Source organism: Erinaceus europaeus, chromosome 7 (genome assembly GCF_950295315.1).
Source record: "Erinaceus europaeus chromosome 7, mEriEur2.1, whole genome shotgun sequence".
Taxonomy (NCBI): Eukaryota; Metazoa; Chordata; class Mammalia; order Eulipotyphla; family Erinaceidae; genus Erinaceus; species Erinaceus europaeus.
The window spans coordinates 107,426,394-107,441,473 of NC_080168.1; the positions used below are offsets into that span (position 1 = coordinate 107,426,394).

General features: G+C 42.5%; 1 protein-coding gene across 9 annotated transcripts in view; it reads left to right on the forward strand.

Annotated features, from left to right (window-relative positions):
• The window catches only part of BAZ2A (bromodomain adjacent to zinc finger domain 2A), a 49,490-nt gene that overhangs the window by 14,661 nt on the left and 19,749 nt on the right, over positions 1–15,080 (forward strand). For 8 of the 9 annotated variants that reach the window (XM_060195134.1, XM_060195130.1, XM_060195131.1 and 5 more), the window contains one exon: positions 13,159–13,293. The exons of the other annotated variant lie outside the window; for it this stretch is intronic. In XM_060195134.1, the coding sequence (XP_060051117.1) occupies positions 13,159–13,293 (135 nt within the window). The remainder of the gene's footprint in view (positions 1–13,158; positions 13,294–15,080) is intronic. 9 annotated transcript variants of the gene reach the window in all.

Sequence of the window (15,080 nt, forward strand, 5' to 3'; positions counted from 1 at the left end):
TCCTTCCTTCTTTCAGATTTTAAAAAATATTTATTCCCTATTGTTGCCCTTGTTGTTGTATTGTTATAGTTATTATTGATGTCATTGTTGTTGGATAGGACAGAGAGGAATGGAGAGAGGAGGGGAAGACAGAGGGGGGGAGAGAAAGACAGACACCTGCAGACCTGCTTCACCGCCTGTGAAGCGACTTCCCTGCAGGTGGGGAGCCGGGGGCTCGAACTGGGATCCTTACGCCTGTCCTTAGCGCTTTGTGCCACCTGCGCTTAACCCGCTGCGCTACAGCCCAACTCTTTCTTTCTTAATTTCTTTCTTTCTTTCTTTCTTTCTTTCTTTCTTTCTTTCTTTCTTTCTTTCTTTCTTTCTTTCTTTCTCCCTTTGTTTCTTTCTTTCTCTCCCTCTCCTTCCCAATCTCTGTCTCTTTGGTAGAGATAGAGATTGAGAGGGAAAGGAATTAGGGAAAAATAGACACTTGCAGTTTGGACCCTGTTCCTTGCACATGGTAATGCACACACTATAACAGACTACCAGACACTTTTTTAGAAAGATGATTTTATTTATTTAAAGAGTTTGTTTATTTAGTCGTGAGAAAGATAGAAAGAGAAAGAACCAGACATTACTCTGGTACATATGCTGCCGGGAATCGAACTCAGGACCTCATGGTTGAGAATCTAATGCTTTATCCACTGAGCCACCTCCCAGACCACAAGATTTTATTTATTTATTAATGAGAAAGATAGGCAGAGAGAGAGAGAGAGAGAACCAGTTATCACTCTGGTACATGTACTGCCAGGGACTGAACTCAGGACCTCATGCTTGAGAATCCATTGCTTTATTCTTTGCACCACCTCCTGGACCACTTTTTTTTTTTTTTTTTTTGGCTCCAGGGTTATTGATGGGACTTGGTGCCTGCATTCTGAATCCACTGGATGAATTCCTAGATTCCTCTTGGAGGCCATTTTTTCCATTTTGTTGCTGCTGTTGTTGGATAGGGCAGAGAGAAATCAAGAGAAGAGGGGAAGACGGGGAGAGCAAGACACCTGCAGATCTGCTTCACCGCTTCTGAGGCGACCCTCTTGCAGGTGGGGAGCCGGGGGCTCAAACCGGGATCCTTCCACTGGTCCTTGTGCTTGGTTTCATGTGTGCTGAACCCACTGTGCTACTGTGGGCCCCCAGGAGACACCTTTTACTGGCTTTTCATTTTGCACAGTCTTGAAATTCATAAAATTCTGGAAAACAGAAACAGTCTTTGAAGAGTTTTGGAGTTTATTTTTTGAGTGGCCATTGCCAGTAAAAGTAGCATAGTATTACTACATGGATTTTTTTCCCTAGTGAACAATAAGGGAACAATTTTGCGAACTAAAAATACATCAAAAAAATGCAAAACTTGAGGATTTTGAGCCTGTAAAATAGTTCACTTCGATAATGTGTTTGACTCCAGTTCAAGCCTAGCCCCTACTGCATTGAAGGAAGTTTGCCCCCCCCCCAGGCCCCCTTCCCAATCAAACAAAGTAAAAACACACAAACAGAATAAAACCTCAAAGGTTCCTTAAGAGATAGATACTCTCACTACTTTTGATTTCCTGAGATAGGACTCTTCATAACTTGGCTCATTAAATGGTATCTTTAGCCTTCCTGCTCAACTCATAATTTTTGGGGAGAGGGGGATTTTGAAGGTAAGGGTGGAGTTCTTAACTGGTTAGAATCTAAATTCTGAGAAACAATCAGGACTATAAGAGGAAAATAACCTTGCTACAACCTCTGCACTGTGATCTTTAGTGTCCCTGAAATTCCAGAGGTATTTTTGTCCTCTGAACAGAGCTGTGGTAGTAAACCTCAACTAGAGTGTTACGCAGTTCTTTTATCCAGTCAAGGAATATGTCTTTGGGTTGTTGGAAAAATTATGACATATTTTTCTGTTCTTTTTTTTTTTTTTATAAACTCATCTTTTTTTAAAATACTTTATTTATTAATCAGAAACATAGGAAGAGAGAAAGAGCCAGACATCATTCTGGTACATATGCTGCTGGGGATTGAACTCAGGACCTCATGCTTGAGAGTCTGCTGCTTTATCCACTGCACCACCTCCCGGACCACATTTTTCTATGCAAAAAATGTGTGATAAGTTTTCCAACAACCCAATAATTAAAGAAATGCTCAGTACTTCTTATCTCTAGGCCTTACTTCTCCTCCCTCCCTCCCATCCTTCCTTTCTTTCCCAAAACACTGCTCAGCTCTAATTTATGGTGGTGCAGGGGGTTGAACCTGGGACTTTGGAGCCTCAAGTATGAGTCTGTATCTCTCTTTTTTTTTTTTCAGTCTATTTATTTATTTTGAATAGAGACAGAGAAAATGTGAGGGGAGGGAGAAAAAAGACACCTGCAGCCCTGTTTCACTACTCGTGAAGCTTTCCTTCCCTCTGCAGGTGGGGACCAGGGGTTTGCACACGGATCCTTGCACACTGTAATGTGTGTGCTAAACCAGGTGTGCCACCGCCTGGCCCCCTCAAGTATGAGTCTCTTTACATAACCATTATGCTATCTGTCCTCGCCCAGCCTTACTTTTCTTTCTTTTTCTTTGTCTCCAGGGTCATCACTGGGGCTCCTGCACCATGAATTCACTGCTCCTGGAGGCCATCTCTTCCCTTTTGTTACCCTTGTTTATCATTGCTGTTAATATTACTGCTGTTGTTACTGTTAGATAGGACAGAGAAATTTTGAGAGGAGGGGAAGACAGCGGAAGAAAGACAGACACCTGCAGGCCTGCCTCACTGCTTATGAAGTGAACCCCCCCTTTTAGTGGGGAGTTGGGGGCTCCAACTGCTATCTATATGCTGGTCCTTGCACTTGTGCCATGTGAGCTTAACCAGCTGTGCTACCACCTGCCCCCCCATCCTTACTTTTCAGGAGGCAACTATACATGGAGATCTGAGACATTTCTTCCATATAGACATTCTTTGTCTCTTTTTTAATTGGACAGAGAGAATAATTGTGAGAGTAGAGAGATGGAGAGAGGCAGACACCGACAGCCCTTCTTCATCAGTCATAAAGCTTTTTCCCCTACAGGTGGGGATCAGGAGGTTGAACCTGGGTCCTTGTACACTGTAATGTGAGTGCTTAACCAGGTGTGCCACTGCCTGGCCCCTCTATAGACATTCTTACTTTGAGTTGGGTGGTAGCGCAGTGGGTTAAGCGCATGTGGTGCAAAGCACAAGGACCGGCAAAAACATCCTGGTTTGAGCCCCCAGCTCCCCACCTGCAGGGGAGTCGCTTCAAAAGCGGTGAAGCAGGTCTGCATGTGTCTATCTTTCTCTCCCCATTTCTGTCTTCTCCTCCTCTCTCCATTTCTGTCTGTCCTATCTAATGACAATATCAATAACAACTATAATAACTATTAACAATAAAACAAGGGCAACAAAAGGGAATAAATAAATACATAAGGCTTTGTTATGTATTTATTGGATAGAGACAGAAAAATTGAGTGGGAAAGGAGATAGAGAGGGAGTGAGAATGAGAGACCCTTGCAACACTGCTTCACAACTAGTGAAGCTTTCCTCTTGCAGGTAGGGACCAGGAGCTTGTAACAAGGCCCTTGGACTTTGTAACATATACACTCTACCAGGTGTGCCACCTGCCACTTGTGTGTGTGGGGACACTCTTTATCTCTGACAAATGAAATGAAACCTGTTTTTTTTTCTCCCTCTGAGACTAAGCAGGAACTAAAACACAATGTTTATTTGATGAGTAAGTTGGTAGTTTCAGAAAAGATATATTCATTCATTTGTATAAGTTCAACAAATATCTTCTTTGGTTCTTTATGTACTTAGCATTAAGTCGGGTGTAGACAGGTAGAACTTAATATCTGATTAATGCTGTAGAATTAACATAGTTTAAAAGAAGTAGGGACAGAAACTCATCTTTGTATTTTCCTGCATGGCCTGGACATGACAGTTGTCCTTGTCCCTATTAGTAAAGTATCTTATCATCTTCCTTTGACCTTTACTGTCTCTGGTTAGGAAAATAAGGACCTAAAAAGGTATGAACATTAGAATGAGTCTCACTTACTATATGCTGTATGTAGTCTTAGAGTACTAAAACTGTTACCAAAGCTGCCAGAATGGGGGTGGATGGACAGTGGCATACCTGGTTCTTTTTTTTTTTTTTCTTTTTTATACATCAGTTGCCTGATGTGTTTTCATACTTTTAAATTATATTTTATTTATCTATTTTTTTGTTTTTTTCATTGTTGTGGTTATTATTATTGTTGTTATTTATATCATTATTGCCAAATAGAACAGTGAAATGGAGAGAGGAGGGAAAGACAAAGAGGGGGAGAGAAAGAAGCAGATCTGCTTCACTGCTTGTGAAGCGACTCCCTTGCAGGTGAGGAGCCAGGGGCTTGAACCAGGGTCCTTAAGCCGGTCCTTGCATCTTACGTCACTTTTGCTTAACCCTCTGCACTACCACCCAACCCCCATGTCTTGAGTTTTTACTGATTCAAGTTTAAGTGACAGTATTCCTTAATTTTTATGAAGCATGATACATGAATCATGTGTGAAGGATAAAAGCTCTTTTCCTTTTATACTACAAGGACTGGACTTGGTGCTGACCTGGTTGTACTTTCTGGTTATGAGAGCTGTCTGCTATTCTGGGACTTGGGCACTGACTGATTTTTTATTTTTTATTTGGCCAAAATCCTATAGTTCAAAAGGAGACACTCTTATTTGTATTATTGTTTTCCTTAGTAACTCTAGATGGAAGGACATAATTTATTATTTTTACCAGATCACTACTCAGCTCTGGTTTATGGTGGGGGGGGGGATTGAACCTGGGACTTTGGAGCCTCAGGCATGGGAGTCTCTTTGCATAACTATTATGCTATCTACCTTCTGCCATATATATATTTTTTTTCTTGTAAATTAAGTATATTATATTTTTTTCTTGTAAATTAAACAAAAACATGTTAGGGAAAGAGAGGTAGAGAAAAAGAAAGAGACTAAAAGCTAAGTTATATGCTACTCACATGGTGCTTCCAGGAGAAAGCAAGAGAGCAAGGGAAGAGAGACTTACATGATTGAGGTCAGAGCCAGAGCCCTCTAATTTTATTATTAATAGAACAGAGAGAAGTTGAAAGGGAGATAGAGAGGGAGAGACCTACATTACCATTTGTGAAGCTCCCCCCACCCCCAAGTGGGCACTGGGTACTTGAACCTGTGTCCTTCAGCATTGTAATGTGTGCACTCAATTAGATGTGTTACCACCTGACACCAGAAAGGTTATAATGAAAAACTCTGGGTTTATTGCTGAGATGAGCTGTTTATGTTTTGTTTCATACTGTGATACCATTTTAAAAGATTTATTGGGAGTTGGGCAGTAGCGCAGCAGGTTAAGTGCACGTGGTTAAGGACCCGGGTAAGGATCCTGTTAGAGCCCCTGACTCCCCATCTGCAGGGGAGTCTCTTCACAGGTGATGAAGCAGGTCTGCAGGTGTCTTATCTTTCTCTCCCTCTCTCTGTCTTCCCCTCCTCTCTTCATTTCTCTCTGTCCTATCCAACAACGATGACATCAATAACAATAGTAATAACTACAGCAATAAAATAACAAGGGCAACAAAAGGGAATAAATAAATATTTTTTAAAAAGATTTATTTATTTGGGCCAGGTAGTGGTATACCCAGTTGAGTATATTTTACCTTATGTGGGGGTCTGGGTTGAAGCCTTGGTCTTTACTTGCCAGGGCGAAAGCTTCACAAGCAGTGGAGCAGTGTTGCAAGTTTCACTCTATCTTTCAACCTCCATCAAATTAAAACAAAAAAGTCTTAAAAAGAAAAGATTTAAAACAGGGGCAACAAAAGGGAAAATAAATTAAAAAAATTAAAAAGATTTACTTATTTATGAAAGAGAGGGAGAGGACTGAGACTAGAGCATTACCCTGGCAGTGTAGTTATGAATATTGAGCTTGGGGCCTCACCCTTGCAAGTTCTGGTCTCTAGCTGCTAAACTCTCTCTGGTCTGTGATCCTATATTTAATGACATCTCACATCAAGAGTCAGATTACATTAAGTTTGACTTGGAAGATCATTTCCTAGTTCTGTAGTATCTTCCATATATATATATATATATATATATATATATATATATATATTTTTTTTTTTTTTTTTTACGAGAGCACTGTTCAGCTCTGGCTTATGCAGGGGAATGAACCTGAGACTTTGGAGCTTCAGGCATGAGAGTCTGTTTGCATAACCATTATGCTATCTACCCTCCACCCCAGATAATGGTTTTAAAGCACACTTATATTTTGAAGTTTTTGGACCCTTCAGTACAGGCTAGTGGGAAGACTATAGGCACTAAGATACCTTCCCATTCATTTAATATTACCGGAGCACTGCTCAGCTCTGGCTTATGGTGATGTGTGTGTGTGTGTGTGGGGGGGGGGGGATTGAACATGGGATTTTTAATTTTATTTTATTCCCTTTTGCCCTTGTTTTATTGCTGTAGTTATTATTGGTGTTGTCGTTGTTGGATAGAGCAGAGAGAAATGGAGAGAGGAGAGGAAGATGGGGGGAGAGGAAGAGAGACACTTGTAGACCTGCTTCACTGCTTATGAAACGACTCCCCTGCAGGCAGGTGTGGAGTCGGGGGCTCGAGCGGGGATCCTTACACACAGGTCCTCATGCTTTGTGCCATGTGCGCTTAACCCGCTGCACTACCGCCCAACTCCCGAACCTGGGATTTTTGGAGCCTCAGGCATGAGAGTCTCTTTGCATAACCATTATGTTATCTAGTCCCACGCCCATTCACTTAATCTTGTTGGTATATAATTCATGAGGCAGTGGATACTGTGATTTCCTGGAGTGTCAGAGAGGAATGTCACACTAGTTGTGGTTAACTCACAGGGAATGGGAAAATGACTGGGAGGATATAATCCAGTGTTCATTGAGGAAGGTACGTTTGTGCTGTAAAGTAGGGGAGCGATGTGAATATTTGATCTATAGCCACAATATTCTTAGGAGTTCTGAATTATTGAATATATTTTTCTCTGTGATGTAACTTTGGAAGGAACATAACCTGGAAGATTAAGGAATGAGCATACTTCTTCATGTCTTTCATTGTACAAGGATCCTTTATGCGTTTTATTTTTCAGACTCCTTGCTACTGTATTGGGATATAAGCCTTTTTATAAGGAAACTCTGGAGGATCCAGGTCTTTTTTCTCCATGGAGACCTAGTTTCTTCTTCAAAGCTTTGGGTTTAGAGTGAAGATGGGACATTCTATTTGGGAAATAAGTCAGTCCTAACAGCTTTCCTTCCCTCTCTTAAACCCGGGCACTGTTCAGTTCTGAATGTTGGTGGTGGTGGAGGTGGTGCATTGAACCTGGGACTTCAGAGTCTCAGGTGTAAAAGTTTTCCACATAATCATGTTATCTCTCCTGACCCCTAACATCATTTTTTCCCCTTACATCAACAGAAGACAACTATGTGTTCATTTCTTTTAAAATTATTGAAGATAGAGACAATTATGGCATCTTACCTGGAAAATCATATAGCTATCATGTCAAATACTGTCCTGCCTTTCTGATTGACATTCAGAATTGTTAGTCACACATGAATCTAATGTTTAATCTGCATTGTAGCATATTCAGAAACATAACTCTTGGGAACCTGGGCAATGGTCATAGATGAGCTTTAAAAAAATTTTTTTAATGCTTATTTTACTTACTTTGTTGCCCTTGATTTTCTTTTATTGTTGTAGTTATTGTTGTTATTGATGTCATCGTTGTTAGGACAGAGAGAAATGGAGGAGGGGAAGACGGGGAGAGAAAGACACCTGCAGACCTGCTTCACTGCCTGTGAAGCGACTCCCCTGCAGGAGAGGAGCTGGGGGAAAGATTTGTTTATCAGGGAGACAAGAGGAGAGAGAGATTCAGATCATCACTCTAGCACATGTGATGCTGAGGATCGAACGTAGTGCCTCATGCATGAGAGAAAGCCCAGTGCTTTTATCCTTGGTGACACTTCCCTGGCCTAGTGTATATGCTTTATGAATTTTTTCATAGACGTCTCCCTTTCCTGGGGCTTCATGCCTAAGTTATTACCTCACTCTAGACTTTTTTCTTCACCCAGAGGTTGAGACACGGAGACATCACAGCACTATTACTCTCTTTTTCTTTTTCAGAGCACTGCTCAGCTATGGTTTATGGTGGGAGTGGGAGGAGATTGAGTCTAGAACCTTGGGGCCTCAGGCATGAGAATCTGTTTGAGTAACTATTACGCTATCTCCCTGCCCACAGCACTGTTACTCTCTCTCTTTTTAAAAATTTTTCTCCCTCCCCCCTTACCCCCTCCCCCCGTGTCTTTGTTGTTGTACTTATTATTGTTTTTGATGTCATCGTTGTCGAATAGGACAGAGAGAAATGGAAAGAGTAGGGGAAGACAGAGAGGGAAAGAGAAAGATAGACACCTGTAGACCTGCTTCACCATCTGTGAAGTGACTCCCCTGCAGGTGGGAAGCCAGGGGCTTGAACTGGCATCTTTATGCCGGTCCTTCCACCTCGAGCCCATGCACTTAACCCACTGCGCTACCGCCCGACTCCCTACTCTTTTTTTTAAGTTTTATTTATTTACTCTCTTTTGTTGCCCTTGTTTTTTTATTGTTGTAGTTATTATCATTGTTGTTACTGATGTCCTCCTTGTTGGATAGGACAGAGAGAAATGGAGAGAAGAGGGGAAGACGGGGAGAGAGACACCTGCAGACCTGCTTCACCGCTTGTAAAGCGACTCTCCTGCAGGTGGGGAGCTGGGGGCTTGAGCCGGGATCCTTACGCCGGTCCTTGTTTCACGTGCGCTTAACCTGCTGCAGCATTGTTACTCTGAAAACTTACCCTTTTGGTGCTCTCTTGTGGTGATCAGGGACTCAAGCCCTAGTCCTTGTGCATGAGTCCATGTACACAGCAGTGTGTGCTGTATGCAGTGCTGTTTCCTGACCCCCAATTTACTCATTCTTTGAAACATTTAATTAAAAAAAATTCATTTATGTATTTATTCCCTTTTGTTGCCCATGTTTTATTGTTATGGTTATTGATGTCATCGTTGTTGGATAGGACAGAGAGAAATGGAGAGAGGAGGGGAAGACAGGGGGAGATAAAGAGAGATACCTGCAGACCTGCTTCACTGCTTGTGGAGCAACTCCCTGCAGATGGGGAATCAGGGCCTCGAACCTGGATCCTTACACTAGTCCCTGTACTTTGCGTCACCTGTGCTTAACCCGCCGTGCTGCCACCCAACTCCCGAAACGTTTAATTTTTTTAAAAGAAGTTATTTAAAATACCTAGGTGTGTATTTTGCTTATCTTATGAGCTTGATAAACATTTCTACTTGAAATTTTTGCTTTATTTTTAAATTCTTATTGCTTCTAGGGTTTTTGCTGGGGCTCAGTGCCTACACGATAAATCCACTGTACCTGGCAGCCATGTCCCCCCCTCCCCAATTCTATTTTTTGATATGACAGAGAATTTGAGATGTTTGGGGATATAGGGAAAGATAGTCTACTGCAGACCTACTTCACAGCTTGTAGAGCTTATAGAGGTGGGTAGTGGGTTTTAACTTGGGTCCAGAGCACTGCTCAGCTCTGGCTTATGTTGTCAGGGGCTAAACCTGGGACTTGGGAGCCTCAAGTATGGGAATCTCTTCGCATAACCACTATGCTATCTACCTAGGTCTGTGGCCTTCTATTTGAAATCTTTCATTTCAAAGAACGGTAGCTAACATAAAGCTTATACAGAAGAATCATGCCTGAGGCTCTGAGGTTTCAGTTCAGTTTCACAGCTGAGCAATGTTTTGGTAAAAATAAGTAAGTGCACATGCTATCCAAGGAATTGCTTTTTCTGTGTCAAGGTAGATCATATCTCAGATCAAGTTAGTATGCACGGGCACGTCATATTTTTCAGATTAACATGTCAGGCTTTATTAGTGATTCTGACTTCTATTTCCCATCTTACTGCTCTATCAGAGTTAAAATAATGAAATTACTCTAATCCAGAGCTTTGTTTCTCTCTCTCTCTTTTATTTACTTATTTTAGTTTTTTTTAAATTTTTTAAAAATAATTTTTTTTCCCTTTTGTTGCCCTTGTTTATTTTATTGTTGTGGCAGTTATTGTTGTTGTTATTGATGTCATTGTTGTAAGGCAGAGAAATTGAGGAGGGGAGGATAGAGAGGATGAGAGAAAAGAGAGACGGGCTGGGGTAGATAGCATAATGGTTACGCAAAGAAATTCTCATCCTGAAGTTCCAATGGCCCAGGTTCAATCCCCCATACCACCATCAACCAGAGCTGATCTGTGCTATAGTAAAAAAAAGAGAGAGAGAGAGATGTCTGCAGACCTGCTTCACCACTTGTGAAGCTTTCCCCCCTACAGGTGGGAAGTGGGGAGCTTAAACCAGAATCATTGCACATGTTCTTGCAATTTGAACTATTGTGTTTAATTAGGTGCACCAGATTCCCCCCCCCCTTTTTTTTCCTTACCAGAGCACTACTCACCTCTGGTTGATGGTAGTACAGGGATTGAACCTGGGACTTTAGAGCCTCGGGTTCAAGAGTCTCTTTGTGTAACCATTATGCTATCTTTTTTTTTTTTTAATTTCCCTTTTGTTGCCCTTGTTTTTTTATTGTTGTAGCTATTGTTGTTGTTGTTGTTATTGATGTTGTCCTTGTTAGATAGGACAGAGAAATGGAGGGTGGTGAAGACGGGGAGAGAGACACCTGCAGACCTGCTTCACGGCTTGTGAAGTGACCCCCCCCCCCCCGCAAATAGAGAGCTGGGGACTAAACCAGGATCCTCGTGCTTCACGCCATGTACACTTAATCCTCTGCGCTATCGCCCAGTCCTCTCCTTGATGTTTTATACGTTATCCCCACAACCAAAACATTACGAAGTAACCATAATCGAATATTTTTTTAATTTTTTAATTTAAATAATTTAATTTAAATTTAATTAATTTAAATTAATTAATTTAATTAATTATTAAATTAATTAATTTTATTAATTTAATAATTTAATTTTTAAATTTAAAATAATTTTTTTAATTTTTAAAATATTTACTTATTCCCTTTTGTTGCCCTTGTTTTATTGTTCTTATTGATGTCGTTATTGTTGGATAGGACAGAGAAATGGAGAGAGGAGGGGAAGACAGCGAGGGGGAGAGAAAGAGAGGCACTTACAGACCTGCTTCACTGCTTCTGAAGTGACTCCCCTGCAGGTGGGGAGCCCGGTGCTCAAACTGGGATCCTTAACACCAGTCCTTGTGTTTTGCTCTACCTTGCTTAACCCACTGTGCTACCACCCGACTCCTAATTTCTGTGTTTTATTAAATACAAAGAAAAGGAAAGATGGAGGGGAGATAGGAGAAAGGGGAAAAAAGGAAAAGATGGGCACTAGGAACTTCAAATTAACTGTTCAGGTACTGAGTCCTACTGATAACCCTGGTGAAAAAAAGGGGGGAGGGAGACAGAGACACCATTAAAGCTGTCCCCAGTGCTGAGGGGGTAGGTGTATAGGGACTGGAACTAAGTTACATACATGGCAAGCTGACACCTTCCCATCAAGCTATGTCACTGGCCGTATGTCTCTCTTGTTTTTCTGAACTATGTTCATGGAAAGCACAATTTTCCATGGAAAAGGAAAGTATACTATCTTCTGCTATCTAGAGTTCTGAGCAGTATGACTACTATAGAAATTGTTTTACTCAAGGGGTCTGGCAGTGGTGTACTTAGTAGAGCACACATGTTACCATATGCAAGAAGCTGGGTTCAATCCCCTAGTCCCAATCTGCAGCTGAGGAGCTTCACTGCTGTAGTGTAGGACCGAAGTTTTTTTTTCTCTCCTCAAGTTCTATATATTAAAAAAGGGGGGGGGGGATGAGGGTTGGATGGTAGCACAGTGGGTTAAGCCTATGTGGCGCAAAGCGCAGGGACTGGCATGGGAATCCCAGTTCGAGTCCCCGGCTCCCCACCTGCAGGGGAGTCACTTCACAGGCAGTGAAGCAGGTCTGCAGGTGTCTATTTTTCTCTCCCCCTCTGTCTTCCCCTCCTCTCTCCGTTTCTCTGTCCTATCCAACAACGAACAACATCAGCAACAGCAGTTATAACCACAATAAGGCTACAAAAGGGCGAAAAAAATGGCCTCCAGGAGCAGTGGATTCATGGTTCAGGCACTGAGCCCAGCAGTAACCCTGGAGGCAAAAAAAAAAAAAAAAAAGTAAACGGGCAGCAGGAATAGGTGATAGTCACATGGAATCATTGGTTTATTGTACAGACTCAGAGACCTAGAGATAACCCTGGTGGCAGTTAAAACAAAACAAACAAACAAAAACAAGGGGGCTGGGTGGTAGTACACTTGGTTGAATGTACATATTCCAGTGAACAGAGGCCCAAGTTCAAGCCACAGCCCCCACCTGCAGGGGGGAAGCTTCATGAGTGATGTAGTAGTGCTGCCGGCGTGTCTCCTCTATCTCTTCCTCCCCTCTCAGTTTCTCTCTGCAATAAATAAATAGAAATTACTTAATTCAAGTATAGTAATAAAGGAGAGTATGTATGTCAAGTGTGTTCTTTCTGCCAACACACCCCAATGCCTTGATTTCCTCTTTAAGCGTGGGGGGGGGGGCTTTAGAACTTTCTGTGGACCCTGAGAATGAACTTTGGCCTTGCCTTTTTGTTAGAAAGGATGAAGAATGTTGAATGTTATATTAAAGGGCTAATATCTAATAATGGAGGGCTAAGAGGGTAGACCATACACCACTGTAACATCCCACATCTTGCTTTCTTCCCACTCACTCACTCACTCACTCTCTCACTGATCAGCTCTGGCTTATGGTCGTGTAGGGGATTGAACCTGGGATTTTGGACCCTCAGGCATGAGAGCCTCTTGCTTAACCATTATTGCTGATTATTGCTAACTTCTTTCTTATTACTTTATCTCCCATTACAAGGTTGACTCTAAAAGATCACTGTCCATGCTAGGGGTATATATTTTGCTCTTTCTTTACTCAACATAAAACTTAGGGGAAGGGTAGATAAATGGAAGGGAGGGGGCACTCCTTTTATGATTTCAGGTAACATGACCATGTTTAACCACCAGTATTTTCCCCCTTTCTCCCCTCCTACAGAAATGGAGGCAAACGACCATTTTAACTTTACTGGCCTTCCCCCTGCACCTGCTGCCTCAGGACTGAAACCCTCTCCCTCAGGGGAGGGCCTCTACACTAACGGGTCTCCCATGAACTTCCCCCAGCAAGGGAAAAGTAAGTGTGAGGACCACGTTGAGGGTCATGTGGCCTGGGAAGGGAGTGAGCATCATTCCTTTAGAGCAGGCTGATGGCACAAGATTTAGCTGCCTCTAAGTGCCTCAAGTTGCCTCACAGTGACTCTTTTGAGCCATGGTGGGGAGGGAAAAAGTGATTCCTCAGAACTAAAGCTGCTAAAGAGAAATTAAGCTTCCAAAAACAAATTCTAGGAGTTTATGGAAGCAACCCTTATCATCTGAAGGTTAAAAAGGGATTTTTCATTTTAGTTTGCTGTTCTGTTGCTGCCTGACAGTGTTGGGTGGCTTCTGCTTCTGAGAACCAGGATGGACCCATGAGAAGAGAGATAAACGGATAAGCTGCTTTTTATAGGTTGGAGGTCAGACTAGGACTGGGGGTGGTGCCTTTCAGTTAGTGCAGCAGAGAAGGGGACAGATATTTGAAGTGCTTGTGCTATATCTAGTCTCTGAAGACAGAAGATAGGGACAGGGAGAATATTTTGTTTGTTGTTAGATTTTTTTATTAGAGAAGAAAAAAAGAAAACAATACCAGACTACTACTCTGGCACATGCAGTACCAGAGATTAAACTTAATACCTTATACCTGTCAGTCCACCACTCGAGCCACTATGCCGCCTCCCATGCTACAACAGGGTACTTTGCTTCCTCCAAGAGAGATACTTAAATAATTCCAGACAGAAGGATTGAGTCTTTACCTGTACCATGGCTCTTCCAATTACATCGCTAATCTTGTCTGAGTTTCAAAAACTTTATGCTTAGAAGTGGAGAAAACCTAATGCTTTTCTTTTCTCTCTTTAGCAGAAAAATACTGCTGTGGGCTTAAACTAACCACCTCTCCCTGTTACCCATTAAAGGTTTGCAGATAGGTAGCAAACCCTTTATTTCATAGTAGGATGCCCATCCTACCCCCACTCCCTAAGCTGCCTTAGTATGTTGTTGTTTTTTTGCCCCCAGGGTTATTGCTAGGGCTCTGTGCCTGTGCAACAAATCCACTACTCCTGGAGGTCATTTTTCCCATTTTGTTGCCCTTGTTGTTGTTATTGTTGTCATAGCTGTTGTTGGATAGGACTGAGAGAAATCGATAGAAATGGGGAAGACAGAGGGGGGGAGAGACAGACACCTTCAGACCTGCTTCACCACTTGTGAAGTGACTGACTCCCCTGCAGGTGGGGAGCTGGTGGCTCGAACCGGAAGTCCTTACACTGGGCCTTGTGCTTTGCGCCATGTGCACTTAACCCGCTGCGCTACCACCCAGCCCCCTGTAGGTTCTTTTTATTTGAGTGTCCAGGGATGCCACTGATGTTGGACTGCAGTCTGCAGCTCTATCGGTGCAGAGATTTCACCCCTACTAACCCACAGTACTTATAGGGAGGGGTCAAGCCCAACCTTCTGAGCTGGGATCTTGCTGCTGTGGTGACTGCAAATTCTATTCTTAGCTCAGCACAAAGTGCTGGTTCTGCATGTGCCAGTGGAGGCTGTCCCTTCTGGTGCCACTGCAGGGCCAAACAGGCTTAAGGAGAGTGGTGGCAGTACAGAATTCAGTCCTGCAACTCCAAGGGAAGAATTCCTGTAGGGAATGAGTGTGAGGAAGAATACAAGTCACTGTCGGGAGTCTGCAAACAGCTACATTAAAGAAAAGAAAAGATTAATAAAAGTGCTGAGCAGCAGTAGCAACCAGCTCTCATTTGGTCCATAGGTAGCCCAGGAGTGCTTCCCAGCCCCCTACTCAGTCTCAGCAGCAGTTGCTAAGTGTACAGCTAGGACCAT